Source organism: Miniopterus schreibersii (assembly GCF_964146895.1).
Source record: "Miniopterus schreibersii genome assembly, chromosome: 8".
Taxonomy (NCBI): Eukaryota; Metazoa; Chordata; class Mammalia; order Chiroptera; family Miniopteridae; genus Miniopterus; species Miniopterus schreibersii.
In genome coordinates this window covers 26699767-26727759 of record NC_138109.1, presented here as the reverse complement: position 1 = coordinate 26727759, position 27993 = coordinate 26699767, and the positions used below count along the sequence as shown (strand labels likewise).

General features: G+C 54.1%; 1 protein-coding gene across 7 annotated transcripts in view; it reads left to right on the top strand.

The window, feature by feature from the left end:
• Positions 1-612: 612 nt before the first annotated feature.
• Positions 613-27993, top strand: part of SLC6A9 (solute carrier family 6 member 9) — a 36464-nt gene continuing 9083 nt past the window's right edge. For 2 of the 7 annotated variants that reach the window (XM_081143673.1, XM_081143669.1), the window contains exons 1-5: positions 613-758; positions 6285-6400; positions 22933-23089; positions 23681-23812; positions 24192-24462. In XM_081143673.1, coding sequence (XP_080999799.1) covers positions 6371-6400; positions 22933-23089; positions 23681-23812; positions 24192-24462 — 590 coding nt within the window. In that variant the 5' untranslated portion in view covers positions 613-758; positions 6285-6370. Of the gene's footprint in view, positions 759-6284; positions 6401-16793; positions 16944-22193; positions 22240-22932; positions 23090-23680; positions 23813-24191; positions 24463-27993 lie in introns of those variants that run through there. The other 5 variants (XM_081143671.1, XM_081143668.1, XM_081143672.1 and 2 more) reach the window with 5 other exon arrangements.

The window sequence follows — 27993 nt, the reverse complement described above, 5'->3', positions numbered from 1 at the left end:
GCCCAGGTTTGTGTCCGCAGCCTTTTAACACAATGGCCAGAGTAGGGTTGAACAAGTCAGTGGCCAAAGGAGGGTCCCTAGAGAAAAGGTTACCCCCAGACCTCCAGTTGCGAGTAGGACCCTGGCCTTACCCAGCTGTGCCCACAGTCCCTGGCTGCGCTGCTCCAAAGGGAATGGAATTTGCTCAGACTTCTCTCTAGGGGGAACGCAGGCGCAGAAGGCAGGGGACCTGGCAGGCTAACCGGAGCCCCAGCCCCCCGAAGCGCCCCAGGCCTTCTGGCTTCATTCCAGCCTAGCCCGAAGGGGACGACATCTGCTTCCTTCAAGGGCCCCAGCTGGAAGGCAGGGAGGCAGGGACGGAGAAGGGGGCTCTTTTGTGGAGCCCACTCCCAGGGGTTAGAGGGGATCAATCATCTGAAAGCTGGAGCGATTTGTAATTTTATTCCCTGGGAGGAGGAGCCTGAGAAGTCGGCCAGGAGGGGTGGGGATGGGGGGGTTGGGCAGCCAGGGAAGCTGTTCTGGGAGGGGAGGGACTTGGCTAGGTCTCCCAAGCCTTCTCCAGTCTCCAAACTTTCACCAAAGTCTTGGCCCCCGCCTCCCCGAAACCAAAACACAACAAGCTCCGGAGGAGCCGCGAGCTGCGCGGCGGGGCGGGCGGACGCGAGGCGGCAGCGCGCCTCGGAGGCTGATGCAACTTTCCCTTTAAGACAGCCACCTGGGCGCCCGCGGAGCGGCCGGCGCGGCGCGGCCGCAGCATGGTAAGCGCGCCGCCGGCGTCCCGCCGGCCGTCTGGGTGTGTGGCGGCTCCCCGGGATCGAGCCAGAGGGCCGGTGTGCTCGCGGCGCGCGCGTGTGAGTGAGTGTGTGACTGTGAGTGTGAGTGAGTGTGTGAGTGTGACCGCGCGCATGCGGCATCTTTGGGTAAGAGTATGGGTGCACGTAAGGGGGTGTATGTCTCGTCGCTGAGGTCGGGGTAGGTGCGCGCGTCTGGGAGTCTCCGCGGTCGCCAAGGAGCCGAAGCAGGCGGGGAAGGCGCGGTGGGGCGCTGCGTGCGGGCGCCCGCTCGGTCGGAGGCGGCGGCACAGGGCTGTGCGGGTAGCGCCGAAACCGGAGCGCGTCCCGGCCGGTGTGGGCGCCCGTGGGTCTGCGCGCCGGGGGCACTGGGGGCCGGGAACCGGCGGCCGCGTTTGCGCCCCGCGTGCGAGCCCCGGCTCGCGGCCCCGCGCCCCGCGGGCCGCCCGCCCGCCCGCCTATCGGGCCCCTCCAGCCGGCGCGGCTCCCTATCTGCGCGCTGGCCCGTGCGGGTTCCGGCGCGTGCGAGCCCCGGCGCGCGGCCCGTGGCCCCGCGGGCCGCCCGCCTGCCTATCGGGCCCCTCCAGCCGGCGCGGCTCCCTATCTGCCCGCCCACCCGCTGGCCCGCGCGGGTTCCCGCGCTCGCGGGTCCGGGGAAGCCGCGCGGGGAGTCCCGGCGCCCTCGGCTCTTTGTCAGCGACTCCGGGCCACGGCTTCGGAAGGGGGCTCTGGCCGCTGAGTTCTTTGGGGGCTGCTACCCCGGGAAGAACGCGCGCCCTCCCCACCCCAACCTTCCTCCTGGGCGCTTGGAGGGCGGGCTCGGGCGGCCACAGGTGAGGGCAGGGGCCTAGCAGCCCGGGCGCCCCCAACGGCGCCCCGCGCCCCGAAGCCGAGGCCGGGAGGGAGAACGCGACCCGGCCGGGGGCTTGCCCGGAGGCCCGGGAGGGGCCGGAGTCGGCCCGGGGCGGGGCAGGGGGCGGGTACCTGGGCGCCCCGGTACTTTTCCACCGCAGGGGGCGGGGGCGGGACTGCAGCCTCCGAACCAGCTGAGAGGCCCACACGTGGGAGCTGATGTAACACCAGCCCCCCCTTCCCACCTCGCACCCCGATTAAAGAGGACGCGCCCCGCTTCGAGGAATCGGGGCGCTACGGGCGGTGCCGCAGCCCCAAAAGCGACCGCGCCCCAGCCCGCCGCCCGGGGCTTCCTTCCAGTGAGCGGGCCGCTTCTTAAAGGAGCCGCGCCTACTTTCGGGCCTGCTCTCCGCAGGCCACGCCCCCTCGTTGGTCTCTCTTAAAGGAGCCACGTCCCCGATTCTCTTGACAGTTCCCGCACAAAGCTTGGGTCTGTTTCTTTGCTGAACCGAGCCTGATGCTGCTGTGGCTGCTAGGTAAAGGTTGAAGGTCAAGGAGTGGAGGAGAGAAGGACCTGAGGGGTTAGAGACTCCCAAAGTGAGGGGCCATCAGAAGGTTGGAGAGTAGTGGGTGAGGGGATGGTTTTAGCCAGAGACTAATGGGCGACACTGAGCATGCCCAAATATTTACAAGCACCGCAGAGAAAACGCCCCCCTACTTGGCCTACACTGGGACTGCGGCGGTGCCGCTCAGTGCCCAGCCCTGGGGACACAGAAGAATCGCACCACTGCCCTGGAAGGTCTCTCCGGCTGGTAGGGCGCCAGATTTGGACACAAGTAACTGTGCTGCTGCACTGTTTGTGACGAGAGTGTTAATCAGATGTACACAGCGTGCTTTGGTGGTACAGTGGAAAGGTTGACTGCAACTGGAAGGAGGAAAAAAGGCGCCTTTGAAGATAGTGGCACAGGGACAGGTTTTGAAAATCGATAGGATATATACAAATGGAAGCAGAGACAAAGATGCTGGAGGAAGAGGGAACCACCTGAGCAAAGGCACGGAGGCAAGAACCCTTGGAATGATGAATAGTCCCACACGGCCACAAGTGGCCCTGGATAACCAGCCTGGACTCAGGGCAGAACCAAGGACCCTTCCCTGATCCCATAGTCCCTCCGCTCCCTCCATCAGTGAATGGAGATTATGCTTCTCCCTCTCTCTTCACTTGTGAGGTCCTTAGAAGCAGGGAAAGAGCCTGACCCCTTTCCATCCCTAGAGAGGACTCCAGGGCTTGGCCCAGATGGACCCTTAAAATTGACTGCTCTGACAGTCCTGTTTTGGGGAGAGGCAAAAACAGTAATGAGACTAAAGAGAGCCAGGTCCTGCGACTACCCTCTCACCATGCACCTTTGGGTGGCTCACAGGCAACTCAAACCCAATTTGCCTAACCCAGCCCATTCTCTCCCCACCCAAATCTGAAGTATTCCTGCCTCTGGAACTGACACTGGCTTTCTCCTGTTGCACCAGCAAAAACCAAAGACCCTTCCTTATTTCTCACTCCCAATGTCCAATTCATCACTAACTCCTACCAATGTTATCTTCTATATTTTACTCAAATCTGTATACTTTTCCCCACCTTATCGTCACCTTCCTATCCAAGACCTCATCTTTGGCCTGGCCTATTTCTAATTGATTTCTTCTGGTCCACTCTCCCTTCCCTCCAGTCCTTTCTCCACACTGTATCTAGGGTGATGTTTTCAAAATGCATATTCCACCAATTGCTCCTCTACAATTACAACTCTGCTTTAAAACCTTCAGTAACTGTCATTGCCCTCAGGATAAAGACAAAAACCCAGGCCCCAAAGGCCCTGACGTTGCTCATCTGTCCACCTTCATGTTTGGCCGCTTTCTCCCTGGCTATCTGAGCCCCAGCCTCAGGGTTTTCCCACTTCATTTGCTTAAATATTTCTTCCTGTTCCTTTCCTCGCTATTGCCACTTTGCCTAAACTCCCTCTGACTCTCAAATAGCATTTCCTCGGGGAAGCCCTCTGTGACTCTCAGACAGGTCAGGACCCCTTGCTTTAAGAATCGTTCTCCTCCACACCCTTTATCTCAGTCTTTAATTGTATACATTTGAGACACCAGCTTCACTCATTCCCCCTGTCCTGTAAGCTACAGGAAGGCAGAAACCCACAAGTTCTTGGTGCTAGCACAGGTCTGGCCCAGAGCAAGCATGAAATAAATACTTGTGGAATAAATGAATTGAACTGTGGCCAGCCTCAAATGCCTGATAAACAATTTAGGCCGTATCCGGTTGGAGAACTATTAGAGAAAATCAGAGCTTTGGGGCTTTGGGAAGATTTATGGATTGGAGGGGAGGAAAATACCAGGGACTTATAGTGAAGAAAAAATGAAGCAGAAACTTCAGAATTTACAAAGGATTATTGGCACCACCTGAGAACACTGAGCCTCAGAGGGGTTAAGTAACTTGCTTGAAGTCACATACCTAGTGAATGGCAGAGCCAGAATTCCAGCCCAGGGCGACCATACCCCAGAGCCCAAGCTCTTCACTGCATGCTGAACTTCAGACCCACAGCTTGTCAATGGTGGCCCCTAATGGGTTAGGGGCAGGTCTGGTGCCTGGGTAATGTGGGTCTCCAACATCTAGAAGAGGGCCTGGCATATCATGGGCATTCAGTTGGTTCTTTGTGAATGGATGGATGGGGCCATTTAACATAAATGGCAGAGGCTGGAGTAGCAACAAAGCTTTACACCTAACTTATTTTAGAGCAGCCAACAAGCCACCTTTCCCCACTAATCTGTAAACACCCTGAGGGCATGGACTGGATTTGCAATCAGTGCTCTGGGATACTCTGGGTGAGATCACTCTGCAGCCTAAATTCCAGGACAGAGTTGTCCTTAATTTACTCACCTGACCAGAAGACATAAAAATCCCCAATCCATGAGGTGGCTCTTAATGCCATCTACTATTATTACTGTCATCACTGTCATTATTATTTGTTGGCTGAAGAGGAACAGCTTTGGGGAAGGTAAGTCTAGAGCTTACAGCTTGGAGGGAGGGACGTGGTGAGTGAGGAGGACAAGGGTATGATCTTAAAGGGAGTACATCCCCTCAACCTCCCACCCCCAACTGCCCCCAGAAGACCAAAGTCATGAGCGGGGGCCTCTTTAGGAGTCCACTCTGAGAGTCGGAGGCCAGCCTGGTTGACTGACAAAAGGGAAATGGTTGCAAGTTACATCCCCACCTGCTGCGGGCTATGCAGGAGACCTAGGGGCCGGGACAAAGGCCTAAAGGAGCAAAGGCTGGTTTGCATAAGCAAAGAGCTTTTTCCCTGTCTCTTTGTGCCTTCCAAAGACTTCCTGGGCCTGTAGGTGAGAGGTGGCCCTTGACTGGTGACTGCAGGTGGGGCAGAGTGGCACGGAAAAGCCTTTGGAGTAGAGTCTGCTCCCTGGGAGTGTAGGGAAGGCCCCAGAAGCAGAGCCCAAGCCTTCCTCGGACCAGGCTCTGTGAAGGCTGACCACCCTTATCCATCCGACCTAGGTTTTTCTTCCTATGAGAGAATTCTTTGAGTCTCCCTGAAGGTTGATTCATCTCCTATGGAATCCTCAGGTTGATTCCTCTCCTGTGGCCTGTCAAAACCTGCCCTCTATCACCTGCATCTAAGATTAAACCTATGTACACCTACACGGTCCTTGTCCGCTCCTTCCATTTGTCTTCTGCCCCTCCAGTTCACCAGCCCCACATTGCCTCTCAGATGCTTCCTACAAGATCTTGGCTGACCTGGACCCTCATTCCAGTGTCTCAGCCTCACCCATTTCCTCCATCCAACCCACATTTCCTGCAAGCCGAGCACTGTGCTAGGTGCTGGGTACGGACGGGTAAATGAAACAGACCCAAGCCCTCAGGCAACTCCCTGACTCATGGTTGACAGACTTAAAAGCAAATTAGTCTAAAATGAGTTGATAAGGACACTAATAGAAAGGAGGAAGCAATTTGTTCATTCTGGTGAGGGAAAGACTACAGAGAAGAGGTGACATTTGTGCATGGTCCTAAAGGATTGGAAGAATTTCACCTGGTGAACAGGAGGGAAGGTGTTGCAGACCAGACAGCCTGGGCAAGGGCTGGAAAGCATGCCCACACATGGCATGTTTCATGTGTCCAGAGCCCAAGCCGAGTGGCACCGTGCCAAAGAAGGACCGTCTTGGCTGCCTGGGTGGGGTGAGTGTGCTGATCCAAGCTGGCTCCTCTTTAGGAGAAAGGTTGAAGCCATTCACAGACGATGAAGGAATTGGACCCTGTCCAGTTTTGTGTTCTTTTATCTTTTATAGAATCAAGCATCTGGAGAGTCAAAAATAGACCTTTGCCCCTTGGGACAAGAAGTCTGGAGACTAAGGGATGCAGGAGAAGGGTCGGGAGAGGAGCTAGGGAGGAGCTGATCCAGAGTCATCAAGAAAGGAACGAGATGAGAAGTGCCCTGGCAGAGGGGTGGCCATGGTGGGAAGGAAGTGAGGCTTGCCAGCTGGTGGCCTGGGCCCTGCACTACCTGCTCTGGAGAGCCCTGAGGGCCACACATGCTCTGTCCCTGCCTGCACCCGCTAGGTCCTCACTCTCTGCTCTTTCCACAGCTCTTGAGGTCTGTGGCCTGAAAAGTGCTGGAAGCAGAGCCTGTGATTGTGGCCTGGGAGTCCAGAGCCCCCAACCCACTGCCACCATGGTGGGAAAAGGTGCCAAAGGGATGCTGGTAAGTACCGGGACCAGACTGCAGGTGGGGCATGAGCACTGCCCCCTCTGGAGCCTTCTGCCAGCTGCTTGCCGTATGATAGGAGAGCCTAGGAGGCTCCATGGGGCCTGAGTCTGGCACTGCCAGGGCTCCTGAGCCCTAGGGTTTGTCCCAGGCCCTGGCAAGCAGCCCCTCACCTGGCTGGTTAGTTGGCGCTGCAGCTCCGAACTGACCCATAGCGGGGCAGATTCTGCCACAGAGCCCACTAGGAGGCAGGAGGTCCACTTCCCATCCTGTCACTAGAGACACCCTGGAGAGAAGGCTCAGGCTCATCCTGCTGGGAGGACAGCAGAACTGCTGGCATTGTCCTGGGGATGGGATCCCCCCCCCCCCCCCGCCCCGTGCTCTGCCTGCCACAGGGAGTGTTCAGTATGTGCTGATCAAAGGGTCCTTTTAACCTGGCTGGGTTTTGTGTACTTCCGCTCTGAAAAATAACAAAGAATATTTTGTTTAAATCCATTCTCCGGAGGCCTCTCAGAAAACCTCCCTCTCCCCCTTCCCCAAGCCATGGCCCTTCCTTTGCCCGCTGCCTCAGAGCACAGGAGAGGTGGTGGTGAGGTACCTTGAGAAGCAGAGGGTGAGAGCAGGGCCTGGTGAAGGCTTTCACTCAGGCTGATGGACAGAGTAGGATGGCACTGGCAGCAGGAACTAGCGAAAAGGTGCCAGATCCTGTCCCAAGGACAGTGCTTGTATTCCTTCTCACTTGGGACCTTGCCTCAGGGACAAGCTAGACTGAGGTGTTGTCAGGGGAGGAAGCTAGTGACTGAGCCTGGCTCCTCCCTTGGTGCCTCCCTTTCCCACCTCAATTCCTTCTGCTGCTTTTCTCATTCAATTAAGTATCAATTGGCCTATGGTCTCTGCTGAGCCCTCCCAAAACAAGCTGTCTGTCACCAAAGATTTCTGGGACAACCAACCTTGTCCAAAGGAATAGCTAGGAGGTGTTGCAAGAAAAGTCCCAACCTGTAGAGAATTTTTATGAGTTTATTTGGATCAAACTACCGACAATTGCTGGGAAGAAAAATCTCAATGGATGGAGAAAATATTTTGGAGAATGGCAGTTTTGCAGTATTTTATACATTACAATCAAAGGAGGAGATGTATTTTGCAGTATTTTATACATTACAATCAAAGGGGGTTATATGAAATTCATTGGTGGTAGATTAGGGAGGCTGGAGAAGCAAAGCGGGGAAACCTCTGAGAATGGATACAGAGTAAAACAGAGTCGATGGACACAGGACAGTTAACAATTAACATTTATAGCACATAGAGATGGCGTTTGGGGAACCAGATAACAATGAGGGGTTCTGTGCTCTGATGTGGATGGTTGTGCTCTGAGGGTTCTGGAAAAGGAGATTACTCTAACATTTCAAAGGTATGTTAGTTTAGATGCAAAATGACAATAGACAGGCTCAGTAAGGTCAAGATTGACCTTTGTCGCCCTGGCTCCTTTGTCTCAGTGGTTTGAGCCTTGGCCCAAGGACTGAAGGGTCCTGGGTTCAATTCCTACCAAGGGCATTTCCTCGGTTGCAGGCTCTATCCCGGGGCTTGTGCAGGAGGCAACCAATTGATGTGTCTCCTCAAATGATGTCTCTATTTCTCTCTCCCTTCCACTATCTGAAAATGGAAAAAATATCCTCGGGTAAGAAAAAGGAAGGAAGGAAGGGGAGAAAGAAAGAAAGGGAGAAAGAAAGAAAGGGAGGAAGGGAGGGAGGAAGAAAGAAGAAAGAAGAAAGAAGAAAGAAGAAAGAAAGGAAGGAAGGAAGGAAGGAAGGAAGGAAGGAAGGAAGGAAGGAAGGAAGGAAGGAAGGAAGGGAGAAAGAGAGAAAGAAAGAAAGATTGAGCTTTGTCAAGGTGTTGTGGGTGCTGAGAACGGCACCAGGTGTTAGACTGGTGAGGTCAGACCGGACCTGGGTTCAGCAACCTCAGTACTTGAGTTCTGGCTGGGAAAGAATTCAGAGCCACTACTCTGACTGCAAGGGAACATTTATTTATAAAATCACAGAGGTAGAAGGAGTAATTTGTAGAAGAAATGGGCTGAGGAAAATGAGGAAGGTAATGGTAAAGTGCCTGGGGGGAAGGGAGGGCAGAGGAGGGGAGGGGAAAGGTGAGGGAGAGCGAACTGTGTTCTCCGTCCTAAGGATTTTTTTTTTTTTTTTTTTTTTTTACTTTTTAAATTTATCTTTATTGTTGAGAGTATTACAGGTATACCATTTTCCCCCACAACTGACTCCCTCCACTTCGCTCCCACCCCCTCCCCAGGCCTTCACCCAGTTATTGACTGTGTGCATGGGTTATGCACATATGCATATAACTTCTTTGGTTAATCTCTTCCCACCCTCCACCCCCCTTCCCTCTTTCCTCTGAAATATGATCGCCTGTTGCATGTGTCAATGTCTCTGGATCTATTTAGTTCATCAGATTCTTTTGTAAATTAGCTTCTTGTTAAAGAAGACCCTTCAACATTTCCTGTAGTGGTGGTCTGGTGGTGATGAACTCCTTTAGCTTTTTCTTATCTGTGAAGCTCTTTATCTGACTTTCAATTCTAAATGATAGCTTTGCTGGGTAGAGCAATCTTGGTTGTAGTTCCATGTTTTTCATCACTTTGAATATTTCTTGCCACTCCCTTCTGGCCTGCAAGGTTTCTGTTGAGAAATCAGCTGATAGTCGTATGGGTGCTCCCTTGTAGGTAACTAACAGCTTTTCTCTTGCTGCTTTTAAGATTCTCTCTTTGTCTTTAACCTTTGGCATTTTAATGATGATGTGTCTTGCTGTGGGCCTCTTTGGGTTCCTCTTGTTTGGGACCCTCTGTGCTTCCTGGACTTGAAAGTCGATTTCTTTCCCCAGGTAGGGGAAGTTTTCTGTAATTATTTTTTCAAATAGGTTTTCAATTCCTTGGTCTCTTTCTTCCCCTTCTGGCACCCCAATAATACTAATGTTGGGCCTCTTGAAGTTGTCCCAGAGGCTCCTTATACTATTTTCATATTTCTGGATTCTTTTTTCTTTTTGCTCTTCTGCTTGGGTGTTTTTTGTTTCCTCATGTTCCAAATTGCTGATTTGATTCTCAGCATCCTCTACTCTACTGTTGATTCCCTGTAAATTATTCTTCATTTCAGTTCCTGTAGACTTCATTTCAAATTGGTACTTTATTATGTTATCAATTTTCTCAGTTATTTCCCTAACCATTTGCTTAAACATCCTTATAACCAAAATTCTGAACTCTCTATCTGTTAGCTTGCTTGGATCTATTTCATTTAGTTCCTCTTCTAGAGATTTCTTCTGCTCTTTCCTTTGTGACATGTTTCTTTGCCTCCACATTTTGGCTGCTTCCAGGTGTTTGTTTCTGTGTATTAGGTAGAGCTGCTGTGTCTCCTGGAATTGGTAGAGTAGCTTTGTGTAGTAGGTGTCCTGTAGGGTCCAGTGGCTCAGCCTCCCCAGTCAGCTGAGCTGGGCCTTCTAGGTGCTCCCCTGTGTGGGCTGTGTGCACTGTCCTGTTGTAGTTGAGCCTTGGTTGCTGTTGGCGTCCCTGGGAGGAACTGACCCCCAGGCCAATCAGCTGTGAGGACCAGCTGCAACTACAGCCAGAGAGCTGCTGTGCTGGAGACACTCCTATGGAGCAGGATTTACTTCAGTGGAGCTTTGGTGTTCACCAAGCGCGCCCCTTGAGTGTGTCACTCGTGGATATGGTAGGGTTGTAATCCAACGTGGTCGAGTCTGAGCACCAGGTGCACTGTCTCTGGGACCTCTCGGGAGGTGCAAAGTCACCCTCTGCCAGTGCCTTGCCCAGGGCCACCCACATGAGCTACACAGCAAACTATAGTTGGCTGCTACTTGTGCTGGGCTTGGAGGTGCCCAGGAGAGGCCTAGCTATGAGCCAGTGCAGGCTGCTGCTAGTGCCAGGCCTGCGGCCACTTATCAAGCCGTATGGGGCCCGCTGCTGCTTGTTTGAGAGATTTTAGGAAAGTCCTAAGCATGGGACTCAAGAGGCCACTTGCACAGAAAAGCCCCTGGAAATGGCCTGGATGAGCTGCAGGTGGGGAGGGGCAGGGCTTCCGGGAATCACGGGGCGGGGCCAAAGGTGCGAGTCAGGTGCTGGCAATTCAAATGTGGCGCCTCCTGCTGGCTGTGTGCGGGGAGGACTCGACAAAGGAGCCATGGCCTCTGCCAGCCCTTCTGCCTGGGAGGAAGCCGCCCCTCCAGCTCTCGCCCGGATTCCAGGCAGGTTAGTTCCTCCCCGAGTGTCCCGGGTCCTTTCAGGCTGCTGCCCGGCGCTGGGCTCAGAGGGCGCGTCCGAGTGAGTCTGTGCCGGGCCCTTTAGAGGAGCTGCTGGGGCTCCTGCAGCCTCCGCGACCCTCAGGGACAGTCCCCGCTGGTTTCACAGCCCGGAGTTGTGGGGACGTCTCTTTCCGGCCTGGAGCCCTGGGCTGGGGGCCTGCTGTGGGGCTGGGACCCCTCCCTCCTCCGGGAAACCTCCACTGAGATTCCCTCCCGGGTTTCAACCTCGGTGCCGGGTGTGGGCCGGTGGCCACGTCTCTGTGATTCAGCCCCGATCCGCTCGTGTCTCCGCCCCTCCTCCCGGTCTCGGTGCTGCTTCAGTTCCCTGGTTGTGGGGCTTCTGTTCAGCCAGATCTCAGGAGGCTCTGAGTGATGGTGGTTCTGTATTTTAGTTGTAATTTTGATGTGGTTGCCGGAGGCAGCGGGTGCAGCTGTTACCTACGCTGCCATCTTATTTTTCCTACTTGATCTTTTTTCGTCCTAAGGATTTTAAGGGTGGAGATTTTAGGGCAGTCCCAGCAGAAGATCTCAATAGAATATTCAGCAGTTTTTCAGGTATGTCCTTTCAGTGTCTAGGTCTCCACTGATTGATTGATTAAAGCCAGGGCAGGGGGTCATTATTTAATACAGCTGAGGTCAGCCTTGGCATCCCTTGTCAGGTTTTGTTGCTTTTCTGGGCCTGGAGCTGAAATACAACTGAGACCTAGGTGTTATCTCTAGGGAGGAAAGGTCACCCTGGGGGCAAGGTCCCACCCAACAAAAGCCTTCAGCCAGGGCTTTTTCATTCTGGTGACCTGTACCTGGCCCATCGTTCTTGCTCCACTCCTAACTACTTACCACAAATGAAGCTTTTAGTTAGGAATTTTTATGTTCAGACCATCCTTATAGGGTTACTTTTGGTCTCTTTGCTTGTCAGGTTTAGTATGAGGTCCCTTTTTCGTCCAGAGTGGTTCTGCTCCAGGCTCAGGGCCCTGCATCCTGCCCCTCAGGCCTGCTCTAGTCTGTCCCCGTTCTGGTTGGAACAACTGTAAACGAACCAAGCTTCTGAAAGCATTTCTGAGGCATCCTGAACTCTGGGTGCTCAGAAATGAACAGAAATGGAAGCCTCATGACCTGAACACTTGCTAGGGTGGATGTTGTGATAGAACCAAGAAAGGCCTCCACTTTCCCAGGGAAGTCTTGGAATTGCCATGGGCATGTCTAGGAACTTAGAGATTCTGAGCCCCATGAAACCTAAGAAACCCTCTGCGTACTCCCTGGCTGCCCTTCTTTCTCTGGAGTGACCCTGGAAGGACTGAGGCAATCAGGCAGGAGGGATGTGGGACCCACAATGGGCCGTAGGGAGCATGAATCACAATGTCCCAGAATTCCTGCCAGAGCTGAGCTTCCTGGGACTGCAGGCCAGCCTGTCTGTGGAAGGGAATGCTACTTTGGGACTCCGTTCCCAGCACCAGGATGTGCCTAAAGATAGCTGGGGCTCGGTTTCCTGGTGCCCTCTGCCCTTTGGCTTCTGCCTGCTGCTGCTTCATTTTAGGCTCATAGCATCTGTCCCCTGGGCAACCCCGTGGTTGCTGAGATTCTATTCCTGCCTCTTTTTTTTTTTTTTTTTTTTTTAATATATCTTTATTGATTTCAGAGAGAGGAAGGGAGGAGAGAGAGAGATAGAAACATCAATGATGAGAGAGTCATTGATCAGCTGCCTCAACTGGGGATCGAGCCCGCAACCCAGACATGTGCCCTGACTGGGAATTGAATCGGTATCTCCTGGATCCTAGGTCAATGCTCACCCACTGAGCCACACCTGGCCGGGCATTCCTGCCTCTTTTTCAGTTCTACTGGTGACCTTGGGCTACGCTATTCTGCTATTCTTGGGTCCCAGTTTGGAACTGAAGCCTCCTCCATTCAGTTTTTGCCCGTTGTGCCCCAGTATGCAGGGAGTGGGCCTCACTGTGAGGACAGTGCCTTCACTTCCATCCTCTTTTGCTCTAGGTTTGGGTGTGAGGACCTGGGACCCCTGGGTCTCTTTAGTGTCCACAGACATCCTGTGCCATCCTTGGAGCTTCTGTCCGGCTCTTCATGTGGCAGGTGCCCCATGGAGGAGGAGGCCACTTCCCAGCACGTGCCCAGGTCCACATGCCTACTGCATGTGTCCCTGCCCCCACTCCCAGCCCAGATGGTCTCTGCCAGACCAGCTCAGCTGCCTTCCTCACGCCTCAGCAGCTTCTAGGACAGGGCTGTGCAAAAACCCAGCTGATCAGGGTGCCTCTAAGCCTGGGAGCAGCTGGGATGCTTAGGGGCACTGGGGGGTGGGTGGGGTGGTCCTTCCATGGAGACCTCATACCTCTGTACATGTGTGTGGGGGGGGTGCTGACTAGGGCTCAGAGGACAGGGAGCTGGAGGAGAGGAGGCCAGGACGGAAGAGCCCCACTGGGTCAGCTTTAATCCTGCAGCCTCACACTAAGTGCACAAGCTGGTTGACTCAGTCCCATCCCCTGTATCAGCTCCCGACTCATGCAGTGTCTTGGGCAGTAGAGGCCTTGGTGAACCTCTTTGGTCTCTCCCCAGAACTCAGTGGTTGCTTCTGCACTGGGAAGCCTTGTGACTAATAGAAGCAGTCACCTTGGCCAGGTCCCTGGGTGCCAGAACATCCAAATTCCCGTAGAAGGTTTTGTAAGCACCAGAGGTTGCCTGGGGCTGCCCCACCCTGACCAGTTCCGTTTTGCTTTGACATGAGCGTTCGGATACTTCTTGTCTATAGTATCCATCCCAGGGCTTGGCACACAGTGCGTACTCACCCAGCCCAAGTCCTGGCATGTAGAAGGTGCTCAACTAGCATAGGCTCAGCACACATTGGGCACTCCCTTGGTAGAAGGCCTGCTACCTACTAGGTACTCACCTAGCGCAAGTCCCAGCATGTGTCAAGTGCTCAACTAGTACCAATTTGGCACACATTGGCCACTTCCTTAGTATAGAGCCTGTCACACAGTGGGCACTCATATAGCACAGTGCCAGGCACACAGTGGGTGCTCACCCTGCTCAGGGCTAGGCATGCATTTGGTCCTCACCTAACACAGAATTTGGCACACATGGGGCACTCACCTCGTGATGTGGGGCTGACACATGGTGAATGGTCTCTCAATACAGATCCTGGCACACAGTGGGAGCTCTCCCAGCATTGGACTTGGCACACAGTGGGCACTCTCAAAACAGGTTCTAGCACATAGTGAGTGCTTTCCTAGCACAGACCTGGCATATTGTGCATTCTTCCATTGTTGGACTTGGCCCATCGTGGGCACTCTGCTAACACAGGTCCTGGCCCATAGTGGGTGCTTTCTTTATATAATGCCTAGCACAGAGGAGGTGCTCTCTGAGCCAGGACAGCCTACATGATCAGCTAGATGTGCAACTACTCCCTCCACAGTGAAATGGACAATACCTAGATCCAAAGGATAAGGCCCAAGCTTCCTCAAGCTCCCTCTCTGGACCTAGGACCCTGCCCTCCCTGAAACCTTGGTCTCTTCCCCCTCCCCACCCTCCCTGAAACCCACCTACTCAGTCCTGTGCCCTCCCCTCCCCTCATACAGCTTCCCTGCAGCCCTCCTCCCATCCCCAGCACTTCTCAGTCCTAGCTCAGCAGGACCTGCCCTCAGACTCACAGGGCACAACAAAGCCCCTAGACTCTTTGCCCCCCTGGAAGCATGCCCACTGTTATTAAGAAAAGTCAGAGGTGGGGCTGGGGGAGCTGGATCCCACTAATGAGGCCTCATTACGGCCAGGGCCCAGCTGGGCTGCTGCCGCCTCCTGTCCTCGTGGCCAGAGCCAGAGAAAGCCATCCAGCCAGGGCTGCCTGTTCTGGGCACCGGGCCCAGGCCAGGGCAGCCAGAGCCCAGAGCCCACCCTGGGTGGAAGTGAGCTTTTGGGCATCATGGGTGACTGGGCCTTCCTGGAGCCATTGGCCCAGCCAGGGCCTTGGCCCTCAGTCTGTGCCTGCAGGAAGTCAGCAGAGCATGTCTGGGGGCCTGGCTGCACGAGGCTGGCCCAGTGAGTGGCTGAGTCAGTGGGGTCTGAGGCCATTCTTAGAATAATACTTGCTTGAGCCAAGGACGGTCTCCATCTTTTCCCGAAAACAGGGGATAAAAATGTACCTGCCTCAAGGGATTGTTGGGAGGATTAAATGAGTTGATATATATATATACACACACACACACACACACACACACACACACACACACACACACACATATATATCTCAAGTATTTAGGACAGTGTCTGGCTCATAGTAAGCACTTAATATGTTATGTTACTATTATTGTTAATGCTCACTAGCTTCAATAATGGGTGAATATTATCCCCATTTTAGAGATGAGGAAATTAAGGCCAGACATGTTAAGTGACTTGCCTAAGGTTATATATGGTGAGAAACTGGCAGAACTGGGATTGGCATCCAAGCCTATTCGATTCTACAGCCTGCTCCCTTTTTATTTCATTGTCATCCTGCCTGTTCCCTTTGGAGTCACTGCCCTTACCAAACCTACAGGAAAGGTTTCTTTCTTTCTTTCTTTCTTTCTTTCTTTCTTTCTTTCTTTCTTTCTTTCTTTCTTTCTTTCTTTCTTTCTTTCTTTCTTTCTTTCTTTCTTCCTTCCCTCCCTCCCTCCCTCCCTCCCTCCCTCCCTCCCTCCCTCCCTCCCTCCCTCCCTCCCTCCTTTCTTTCTTTCTTTCTTTCTTTCTTTCTTTCTTTCTTTCTTTCTTTCTTTCTTTCTTTCTTTCTTCCTTCCCTCCCTCCCTCCCTCCCTCCCTCCCTCCCTCCCTCCCTCCCTCCCTCCCTCCCTCCTCCTTTCTTTCTTTCTTTCTTTCTTTCTTTCTTTCTTTCTTTCTTTCTTTCTTTCTTTCTTCTTCCTTTCTCTTTCTCTTTCTCTTTCTCTCTCTTTCTCTTTCTTTTTTCTTCTTTCTCTATTATTTAAACTGATTTTTAGAGAGAAAGGGAGAGGGAGAGAGAAATAGAAACATCTATCTGCTGCCTCGTACTGGGAATCAAGCCTGCAACCCAGGCATGTGCTCTGACCAGGAATGGAACCAATGACCCCTTGGTACATGGGACAACGCTCAATCCACTGAGCCATGCCAGCCAGGCCAGGAAAGCTGTTCTTTACAACAAAATTTATACATGCTTCCACCTGATGAATGTTTACTAAGATCCAACCATGTATCAGGCCCTCTGCCAGCCTATGAATTTCCAGAAAGAGCCATGCCTTCCCAGGACCAGAGCACTCATGCCCACCTTCCTGGCCACTGGCTTATGGCACTTACCATCAGCTGGAGACTGACCAGTGAGTGTGGCCTCAGAGAAGAGGGATTGGGTGGGTCTGAGTCACATCCTACCCCAGTCATGGTGACACCTCTGGACTTTGCCAGCCCACGCAGTGCACACTCCCAGAGCAACACCTCAGTCTCTGGGCAACGCAGTACAAATCCCCAGGGGTCCTTATTTCACGACCCGCCTTTGCCTAGAGTCTGTGGTGACCCCCTTCTTAGCGAATGCCATCTTTCCTCAGGCAGGTAAAGGCACAGTTCATGAGGCCAGAGCTTTCTTGCACCACCAGTCACATTCTCCTACAAGGATGCCCTAAGTCTGGGGTGGGGAGACAGTTCCAGGGCCCAGCATCCCCAGCCCACACCACTCTAAGAAGTCTGAGGTGCTTTAGTAGTGCCCTGTGGGCTGTACCCCCTTCTTCCTGCCCCCCATCTCTAGTGCCCAATGGCACCCGACCACCCTACCAGGGGCCACCAAATGCCAGGCCTACAAGCTCAGAAGTATCTGAGCCCCAAAGCCCAGCTCAGGGCAAGAAGTGAGCCACCCTCTCACTCTCTCCTGAGCTCTCTCTGCCTCACTCTGTGGTTGTGAGACTGTGTTTTGTTCCAATAACTTGCTGGGAACAAGAGAAAAACACAACAAACCCCATGCTTCACTCCAGCTCTGGAGCACCCTCGCTGGGCTGCATGGGGACTGGCCGGAGGGGGAGGGCCAGGGGAGGGGTAGGCAGAGCTTCGGGAGGAGATGAGGTGAAAGTAATTGCTGCTGCCCAGCCAGCAGTGGGAGAGGCAGGGGATGCGGCAGTGTCGCCGGAGCTGGCAGAGGTGTGAATGAGCGGTGGAGACACGCGTGCTCCTCTCCGAGTGCTCACCCGGGATGGCCGCAGCTCATGGACCTGTGGCCCCCTCCTCCCCAGAACAGGTCAGTCACCTTCCAGAAGGTCGAGCCCTCTCCCTGGTGCCAGGCAGTCTGGGAGGTTGAGCTGGGGGTAGGGAGAGGGGCTGAGTGATCTGTGCCAGGGAGGGGCAGGCACAGCCAGCAAGTGAGACAGACACCAGCCAAAGTGACCCAGAAAGTTGCAACTGTGCAAAGGAGTGCAGGAAGAGTTAGCTGTGTGGTTGGGACATGGGGGAGGAGAGTGGGGGTGTGAGGGCTCCCCCAGCCCAAGGACCTGCTGAGAATCTGCTCTGTGTATCAAAGCTGCATTGTCCTAGCTCCCGGGGAGACGGACCGGAGGTGCCCAGGAATTGTACTAATCAATACAGCCCCATTGTCTGCCACGGCAGTTACTCCTATGGGGAGACTGGGTGAGGGGGCAGGGGGACATAGTACATGGGCTCAGTGGTGAGGGTGGGGGAGAGGGATGGGGCGAGACTCTCAACTGGAAGGTGAGACCCTATGGAACATTCGCTAGTGTCCAGGGCAAGTGCCCAGATGGGGTGAGTGCTGGTGTGCCCTCATCCCTGGAAGCCAGGCATAGGCAGGTTGTCAGGCGCAATGGGGCTGATGGCAGCAAGGATGAGAGGACCAGGAAAGCCACCCTCCATCCTGTAGGGCATCCTAACTTGACCTTCAGAAAGCAAGAGAAGGAATGTCTTCTGGAGAGATGTGGGTTAGTTTGAGGAGCATTATGCAGAGCTGTGCTCAAACCTCAGTTACTGCCAGGGTCAAAAATCAAAGCCGCTTCCAGAGTGCCAGCCCGCTGCCAACCAACTGGGGTAGAGACTGCCCATTGCTGCTGCAGCATGGAGCGGGCTGCTGGGCTTCTCTAGGGCAGAGGTAGGGCCCACCCAATGCCCCCCTTTACTGCTCCCCAAGGCCTGGAGCAGAGCCTGGCACGACTGGGGGGTGTCTTCTGTCTGCTGTTCCCCAAACTGGCAGGTAGCTCTCTGCCAATCATGGCTCTGGGGTGAAATAGCACAAGGCATGTTCTTGCCATCTCACCTGCTATATGAGGGCCCGGACTCCTGGTAGGTGCCCAGAGATTACTCTTAGGTTTTCCTTGAGGCAGAAGGCACTAATCACCCCTGTGCCCTGATTGGGCCTCAAGTAGATTTTTCCATGACCCCCTTCCTCTGGCCGCTACCCTGACTCTCTCACATGCTTGGATAAGAGACGCCAGGTGAAGGACAGAAGGCTGTCATTGCAGGACAGATGCTGCCTAAGAGCCAGCCGGGTCCCTGGACTGATGGGAGAGAACTTGGGGAACAAGAACCGAGGGGTGTGAGGAGATCGTGGGCTCTCTGAGGCAGCTGCAATTTACTGTAATGGCTGTTCTGCTTAAATTCCCCCCTGGGGCTCAGAGAAAGTTGCCAGTGATCTGGATTTGGCTCAAGGTCAGTCTGGGATGGGGGTCTTGCCCGTTCTCCATAAAGTTTGTCTTGGATGGACTTCATCCCATGAGCAAACCCTGGGGCTCCAGAGTCCCAAACAAGCAGCCTGCTGGGTCCCAGGGGGGCTGTCCAGCCAGGCAGCTCCAGGATTCCAGAGCCCTCTGAGAGCAGGAGGAGGGAGCTCACAATTCACAAAAATATCCAGTGGACACTGATCTAAGAGGGCAGGAGTGAGGAGCCAGCACAGAGCCGTAGCCTAGGGTGGAAATCTGGGTTCTCTCTGAGTCCTGCATGGAGAGAGGAGGGTTCCATCCCGTGGAGCTGGTCACCTCTGAGAGCAGGCTTACAGCTTTGTTTTCTCTTTCACACTTTGCGTAGTTTCCAATTTTTGTGCTTGTGATAAGCTTATAATGCTTTTATAATTGGAAAGAAAAGTGATAACATTTTTTCAAAAGTAGTCTAGAAAGCTAGTGGGAACTAATGGAAAATACAGGAGAGAGTCAGAAATAACAAAATTCCAGGCAAGGCAGAAGTACAGAATATTAGGTCTATTGAGGTTGTCTAGTCTCTCCTTTGATTCCCTACGTAAGGATGCTGAGGTGCTGAGAGTGTACATGACCTGCCCAGGGTCACTGGGGGAGCAGGCTTCAGAATGCCAGGGTTCTAACCCCCAGTGCAGGGTCCAGCCCTGCCAAGCCCAGGGCATAGTGGGAGACCCAGATTCCGCCCTCAAAGCTGAACCGCCCTAATCCCTGAGGCTCATCCAGAGCAGCAAATAAGCTGGGCAGAGGGCTATGTGAAGGACTTATGTAAGCGACCGCTGGGGGTGGGGGGTTGTTAACCCAGGGCCAGTCGCAAGTCCTGTGCAGGGAAGGACACTGCTGCCTCAACGACTGTTTCTATGGGGAAGGGGCATCTGAGGGTCTGATGTGTGTGCGTCTCTGTATGTTGGGGGTCACTTTAGAAAGAGAGCTCCAAAGTCTGCATTCTGCCTGGCCTGGGGGAGCCTGGTTACAAGGCAGGGTATTCCCCATCCTGGAGACTGCCCACCAGGCCAATGGTGGGGGCATCAGGGGTGAGGGTAGGGACTGTCCAAGGAGTCTGGGGAGGAGGTGCCCACCCAGAGGGGCCCCAAGCCACTATGGTTTAATTCATCTTCAAGGTATGAGCAAGGGAGGAAGGGAGAGCGGTGAGGGGTGGACAGTGGGAGATGAGCAATGGGCAAGAGAAGCCTGGAGCCTGGCCAGTTAGCGGGGCTCAGCCAGGTTACGCAGCCGAGCCGCCAGTCTGGGTCAAACCCTGAGCACAGAGGGGTTCTTTCATGGGCAACTTCAGAGACGGCGACCACTGCAGTGACCGTTAATATCAGTGACACAGCTGTCCACTCAGCAGATCAAAAAAATAAGAGGCTTAGTTTAGGGAACATTATACAAGGAGGAAATAACTATGCAGCCTTGAAAAAGGCTCGCCAGCCATGGATCTCACTGCCCAGGAAGGAAGTAGCCGAGAGTCCCCAGAGCCGGGCTGGAGAAGGAAGGGAACTGGAGTTCTGGGACCCTATCCCCCTGCCAGTGTATTTTGGAGATCTTTCCCTCCATGTTCTAGGAGAAAGGTGGGCTTGCTCTGTCCACTGAGGACTGAGCCCTCACCAGCACAGGTACCCAGACATTCCAAGTGGCTTGTGCTGGAATTGAAGTCAGAGGCCTAGCTGTGGGCGAGGCTCCCATGGCCAGGGCACCGCATCCACAGCTCCCACAGTTTTGGCACCACAGTGCTGAGATCCAGGGCCAGGGAACAGACATGGGTGCTGCTTTTGCTGGGAGCATCTTGCACAACTTGTCGTTTCACTGACCTCCAGCTCCTTCTGCACATCAGACCCCTAATCTGGGTACCTTCCCATCAGCTTGCAAGCCCCAACCGCCAGTTCCAGCCCCTGTCCTGGGGGCTCCCGACAGCTGAACTGGTTAGCGCGTGCTCAGTTGTGTGCTGCTCATTAACGGAGCACGCTGGCTCTTGTGGACTCAATCCAGGGGCTGCCTGTGGCACGTGGCTGGGAGCATCACCCAGGGGCCCTCCCAGGCCCCTCCATGCCAGGCAACGAGCAGACCGCAGAGATCCAAGTCTGTTCCTGCAGCACTCGGTTGCGGGGGCTAGGGCCAGGAGAGAGGCCTCAAACCTAAAGCCTTGGGGACCTTGCTGTCTGCCGGGGCCCTTACCCTCGCCCTGCCTATGAGGCCATCTGGACCCTCTGTTGTCTCTTTTACAGCTGTAACTGCTGCTCTGACCCCACCCAAGTACTCTGCAGCCTCCACAATCTCCCATTGTGCCCCTAAGTAAACAAGCCTTGGACAGAATGAAACTGTTATTGTAGGGTCGATATATAGGAGCGCTGCCTGGCTGGGATTTGTTTGGGAATGAATAAACTACCCGAAGCACGCCTCACGCCCTCTGAAAAAACGCCCCCTGACCCTGCGGCATTGCTAGGCTTGTCCCAAAGGAGGCCCTGGGAGGTGGTGACAGGCCTAGGCAGGATGCTGTAGGGGCCTCTCGCAGAGGGCACACTTGGGCTGTGAGCCACCGTCTCCCACAGCCAAGCTGGCCTTCAAGCCTCTGCACCAGGGTGGCCTTCCCTGACACCCCCGTCCCCCCATCCTCCTTCATGCTCCTTCAACTTGAGACATGCCCCTTTGTGGTCAGGTTGGAGTTGCTTATAAAAATTATGTCTTTGCTTATTTCCTTGATGGTTTACTCCTCACTAGACTTCTAGCTCTGAGTGGGTGGTATGTCTGTTTATTGCTTAATTCCTAGTGCCTGGTGCAGCGCCTGGCCAACGGCAGGTGTTAGTAGATCTCCATGGCCGCACGAATGAATCAATAAATGAATATACGCAGGCTCTTTTAGCCTGCCAGTTGCTCTGGGTGCTTCTTGAAGGAGACGCACAGTTCCTGGGGCTGTGCCCCAAACTCCCAGCGTCTCTGCTGGGGACAGTGCAGGATTGGGTGTGGAGTACAGTCGCTCCACAGGGGTGTCTGTGCTATAGTAGTCGCAGTGTGCGAGCCCACTGTGGAAGCAAGGGGTGCGCAGCTGGGCCTCCGCGGGGCATGGGGCCTTCGTGTCTGCGTTCCCAGTGCCTTTCCGGAAGGTGCCCAGGTCCCCGTGAAGCCATTCCTCCCCTCTGCCTTTGTCAGCCAGTGTCAGGGTCTGACAGCATTTCAAAGCGCAGACTCTTTGTTTCCTGGCCAGCATGACCACTGCCCTTGAATATGTCTCTTTCAAGCCGAGGGTCAGCGTCGCTGCCTGTTTTTCCTTAGAGGCCGTGCTGCTGTCTCTGATCCCGGGTGTTCTCCAGGGACTCCTGTCTGTCTCTCTCAGGAGAAGAGCCTATCTCTACAAGACTGTCTCTGTCACTCAAGGACTCTCTGTACTTCTCTGTTGGTGACTCTTGGGGTCCCTGTGTCTCTTAGTGAGACCCCTCTGACCCCTCGGGCTCTGGCTCAGGGTGGCTTGAATTCCTGCCCACCTGGGAGGGGCGGAAGGGGTACGGCATGGGGAAGGCGCACATTCACACTTCTAAAGGGACTTGCTGAGCCAGTCCCAACTGTGCTGGTGGGGTTTCGAAAGGCACTGCCCGCAGCGTGGCCTCCGGCCACCCGGCCCAGGCCTATAGCTCCCAGGCAGGTCTGGCATCCTTCCCTTGGGGCAAATCCCCTTCTCTGCCCGTCCTGACCAGCCCCCTCTTCTTCAGCTCCCCCCTCTCAGCTCAGAGACCCTTTCCTGGAATCATGCCTTCCGTGTCCCCTAGCAGAGTATGTCCTCCAAGTCTGGCATGGTGCCTACAACTCTGCTCTCCTTTCCCAACTCATGGCCAGCAACACCCAGCTCAGGTCAGCTTCCCCAGGGCCCCCTCCCAGCCGCGGGCAATATAGGTGGCTCCAGTGGGCTCTCCCATCCTGAGTCCCAGAATGCCTTCCCCAGGTCTGGCCCTGCTCAGTTGTTCCCCCCTTTCCTTACCCCACAGCCCTGCCTACCCAGTGCCCCCAGGAAAAGACTTCGGCTGGAGGGGTCCAGCATCCCTTCCTCTGCAGCCGCCTGTCATGGGCAGCGTGCTCAGCCTGGCAATGTGGTGGTGGCGGGTGGGGGGTGCTGTCTGGACACAGGCCCCTTTGTGCCCAGCCTGACTTGGCTGCTTAGTATGAAGCTCAGCTGCTCCCAGATCCTCACCCAAAGGGGAAAAGGAAGCTTTGGAGGAACTGGGGCTGGGATGCTCTCTACTCCTGCTCCCTCTCAGTATCTCACCTGTCAGATATTGGCAGCAACTCCTCAGGTGGGCTGGTGCCCCTGGCACGGACTGCTCAGGGGCTGGTGAGGGAAGCCCCACTTGGCACCCTCTGGCAGCCACTCCTCCCTGCTCCCCTCTTCTGTTAGGCCTGCCTGTGGCTCCTGCCAGCAAAGGGGAAGCCCAGTGTGGGGGGCAGGAGCTTGGAGGGTCCATGGTGTCCCCACTGGGGGAGGATCAGAGGGTCAGCCATGGAAGCACAGATGCCTTGCTGATGGAAACTTCTTTCCTATCCCCACAGAATGGTGCTGTGCCCAGCGAGGCCACCAAGAGGGACCAGAACCTCAAACGGGGCAACTGGGGCAACCAGATCGAGTTTGTACTGACGAGCGTGGGCTATGCCGTGGGCCTGGGCAATGTCTGGCGCTTCCCATACCTCTGCTATCGCAACGGGGGAGGTACCCAATGGGCACAGGGCAGGGACCACCCCCTTGGATAGAGCCCACCCACCAGGGCCCAGACCAGCCCCTCCCTGGCACAGACCTCACTGCAGACAGGCTGGCCTCTGACCCTGGTCTCCTTTGGCCCCATCTCTGGCTTAGATGCCCTTTACCTAAGACGCAGACCACCCCTGACCCTGGCAGTCTGCTCCCTCAGGGTGAAGAGAGGTGGAAAAAAGCATCCCAACCTCCTGAGGTTCCCTGTCTTCTATCCCCTGTGTTTCAATAGCCACCCCTAAATAGTTCAGGGACATTTGAGGATTCCAGCAACTAATGTTTATGAAATTGCTGGCTTGAGCCATCAAATTCCACCTAAACGTGGTGGCTCTGGGGCTTGGGTTCTGCTCAGAGCAGACTTTCTGGGAGCCTCTGTCAAGATCAAAGTCAGGCTACATGGGTAGTGTGCCTCAGACCCAGGCTCCTGCTCAGTGCACAGCACACCCTCCTTGGGTCCTAGCCAGTTAGAAAGGTTTGGCTATTGGGTCCTAAGCAGGAAGAGGGAGGGATGCCCGAGCCTGCCCCTGAGCCAGCCCTCTCCCTGCCTGCCAGGCGCCTTCATGTTTCCCTACTTCATCATGCTGACATTCTGCGGAATCCCTCTCTTCTTCATGGAGCTCTCCTTCGGCCAGTTTGCAAGTCAGGGCTGCTTGGGGGTCTGGAGGATCAGCCCCATGTTCAAAGGTGAGGCCTGGGCAGGGTACCCACACACACACACACACACACACACTTGGGCCTATGGGGGCTGTGCAGACACTGCCAACCCATCTGTACAAACACTGCCAACCCCTATGGAGCCATGATGCTGACTCCATGCCTCACATCAATGACCAAGGCCATGGTCACATGCTGGGATCCATGTTTGCTTGGCCTCCACCCTTCCTTCCTACCACGTGTATATACAAAACCCCTTCACCCCCCCCCCCCCCGTTTGCACTTGCCAAGGCCTTGACCTGTCCCTTCTGTGGCCTTCCATGGAAGCCTGCCCCTTCGGCCCTTTAAAATGAACCTCGCCTCCTTCAGCTAGATGTGCGAGGCTGCTGCTCTCTCCACCCTCCCCCAGGTGTGGGCTATGGCATGATGGTGGTGTCTACGTATATCGGCATCTACTACAATGTGGTCATCTGCATTGCCTTCTACTACTTCTTCTCGTCCATGACACACGTGCTGCCCTGGGCCTACTGCAATAACCCCTGGAACACACCTGATTGCGCCGGTGTGCTGGACGCCTCCAACCTCACCAATGGTTCCCAGCCTGCCACCCTGCCCAGTAACCTCTCCCACCTGCTCAACCGCACCCTCCAGAGGACCAGCCCCAGTGAGGAATACTGGAGGTGAGGCCCCCATTAGACCTGGGCTGTGGGGACACCTGGTGCCAACCCTCAGTCCTCTCACCATCAGGCAACAGTCTGCAGACTTGGTAGGGTGCCTGCTGCATGTTCAGCCCTCTGCTAGGCACCGAGCATGGCAGAGGTGCATGAAGAGATGTAAGGAGTTCATGGCTTGTTCAGAAGAGGCTGACACATCAGGGAACAGTGAAAGATGAGACGTTGATTTGGGGAGTCCTTATGAAGTAGCTAGCAGTCAGGCAAGTCTGCAGAGAGTCAGGGAAAAGGGGGATGACTTCCTGGTGAGAACAGTATGAGCAAAGGCCCTGGGGCCCAGATGAGCAACAGCTGGTCTTGAGACTAAGGGGAACCTGTTCTGATGAGAGTAACAAATATGTGGGGAACACATGGGTTGTAAAGTGCCCTAGGAGGGAGCACTGGCCTTCCTGGAGAACTTATAAGAATTAAGCTTAGATTTAATGCTGCAGAATACAGGCACCATGGAAGTTTCCTGAGCCTGGGACTGTCATCATCCAGCTGTGCTTGGGAAAGACAGCCTGGTCCCACTGTGCTCTGTGGTAACAGGAGGCCAGAGCCTCAGAGCCGGCTGAAGGACAGCTGCTACTGGAGTTATTCTGGAGCACCTTGTCCTAGCTGGGTGGGTATGAGGGCACAGCAGGCCATCCTGGAGGAAATTCCCCATGTCCTGTTGGGGATCCTGTGGGCAGAAGGCTTTGGGGGCTGATGGGTAAGCCTCATTCATCCACTCCACAAACATGCACTACATAGCTCTCCTGGGCCCCATGTGTCCATGGGGTGTGAGTGGCCTGGGGCTCCTGCCCTAAGAACTTCACAGTCCAATGGGGAGACAGGTCGCTAATCAGACCAGGGGCAGGTGCTCTGGTGCAGGTATGTGCAGTGGTGTGGTGGGGGCATGAGGGGGTAGTGGTCAGGCCTGAGGGGATGGAGGCAAGATGAGATGGCTAAGAAGGCTTCTCAGAGGAAGGAGAGGGGGAGGTGAGAAGGGATTGGGAGAGACATAAGCAGGTAAGCAGAGGCGAGGAGATGGCAAACTGGAGCTAGGGTTGGGGGCAGGTGGGATACAGAGTACTGAAACAGAAAAAGCCAGCAGGCATCATATGGAGCAGGGCTTCTTAGGCCAGGGTAAGGGTTTGAGGCTTTCTCCACTGGGTCATGAGAGCCATGAGAGAGATGGCCAAGACCCCAGTGATACCTGAAGCCCTAGGAGGTCCATATCCTCTAAGCCCCGTCCTAGAGCTCAAACTCTGTGGCCTAGCTTCCCTGTGTCTATAGCCAGCCTCCATCCTGGGCTACAGACATTCAAAGAGGGCTGAGAGGTCCACTACCCTTGGGGGTGCCAGGTTCACTGTGTAGACAACAGGGCAGACTCAGTCAGTCACTGGACAGTGCATTTCTTGAGCACCTGGTACCAGGGACTGCCTTCAGAGGGAAGACAGAAGGGAGTAAGACAGACACTGCTCTCACGGAGCTCACATCTAATGGGAAAACTAAGCAAATAAGTACCCATTTATGTGTTCTGCATTTGAGGCATGGTGTGGACTGGGAAACTTGTCCTAGACTTGGGGTGAAACTCTCTAGAAGCTCCCAGATGCACAAAGCCCCACCCACACCCCCCAGGATGTTCCAGAACTTGCCATGGGGCTGCCTGCCAGGGATTCCCAGCCCAGTGGGGTCACCCAGGGCAAAGCTCTGGAGAGTTTATCCAGTACAGTCAGAGGGGAGGAAGAAAACTGGTCATGGGTGGGGGCCCAACTGGGTGGCCAGTTGAATTCTGCTTCTCAGCCAGGGCTGGAGCCAGGCCTGCCTACCTAGCTGTGGTACCAGGCTGGAATCCTTGCCTGCAGAATGGCTCCCTGCCGCCCCCTCCTGGAGAGCCTGGGAAAATGACCCTTGAGAGGGTCGTTTGAAAGGGAGGAGTGAGCACCCCCATTTCTTGGGCACCTACTATGTGCCAGGCGTATTATCTCAGATAACATTATCATCCCTGTTTTTTAGATTTAGAGACCGACATTCAGAGGATAAGGAACTAGGCAGCATTTCTGCATCAGGATATATGCTCTGGGTTCCATGTGGCTCCTCTGTGCCCGGCGCCTGGTGTTAATTAGACCAAGGCTACTCGGCAGGTGTTCTTGGTCCACACTCTCCAGCGCCCCCTTGGAAAGCTGCATGATCTCTTTTGAGCCCTACAACAACCTTATTAGCTAGCCTGTGCAGATATTATTAAATATTCCCATTTTACAAATGAGGAAAGCAAGTCAAAAGAAAGATTAAACAACTGCTCCTCTGAAGTGAGAGGAGCCCCGAGGGCAGATTTCTGATCCCATGTCAGCCTCTTGCTCGCCCTTCTGGCCTACAGTTCTCCCTGCCTCAGCAACTATTTAGTCTTGTTTTGCAGTCCTCTGTGTGCTGGTCTGATTCCTGCTCAGAGCATGACCATGCCCTTTCATCCTATAGCCCCTGGGGTGCCCAGCACAGCACCCGGCACCCAGTGGGACTCGGATCCCAGCACCCCTCTCCTAGTGTCTTCATGGAAGCTCTTGCATCACATAGACCTCATTCAAATCCTCGCTCTGCCGTTGACCACCTGTGTGGCTTTGGGAAGTCATCAAACCTCTTTAAATGTTAGCTGTTCATCCATTAAATGGGGATGCTTACAGCACTTACCTATTGTTATAAAGATGAAATGAGAATGCAGCATAAATCACTAAGAACTATAGGCCAATGATTGCCACTGCTGGAGATTCGGAGGAATAGACTAGGATGTCCTGTTCTCAAGGTATTTACCATATGGCTTGGGAAATTTAAAACTAATGCAGAATTATTCCAGAGATGTACTGCGTCAAGAACCAACTTGTAAATATGTTGGGTTCCCAGAATTCTTAAGTTAAACGTTTGATTTCAAAAGGACATGGTCCAAAGCCAAAAACAAAAACTCAATATGGTGCCATAAAAATAAAGGTTGAATTCATTATTTGGTTCCCAGGTTAGCCTTTTAAACTCCTTAATCCCCAGTATTGTAGTGCTAGTATTGCCAGTGTTGTAATCCCTTGTATTGCAATAAAAAATAGTATAAAACACTGTCAGTTTAACATTTATAATTAAGATTGAAAAATCTTTTGAACAAAAATGATTTCTTTACTTTGAATGCTTGTGTTTGAAGTAAAGTGACTCAGTACTAGCAGCAGAAGGACTCTGGCTATTCTGGTGGGCAGAGCTTTTATCATAAATGTGCCCTCCGTTAGGCAAGGCCTGGGAAGCCCAGGTCTCTGGCTGACTTCAGGTTTGAGTGACCTTGTCTGTTTGCCCCAATGAGCCAAAAATATTTTTTTCTATGTGCCACAAAGGAACAGTGGTTGGAGAACACTGCTGAAGGGGGCCAGGAGCCTCTCCTCGGTGGTGCCACAGCTCCTGAACTTCTCCCATCCCTTTGTCTTTGGTTCCCCCATCAACAAAAGAGCCTGGAGAGGGCCTAGCCCAGGGCCTGGCTCTGTTGAA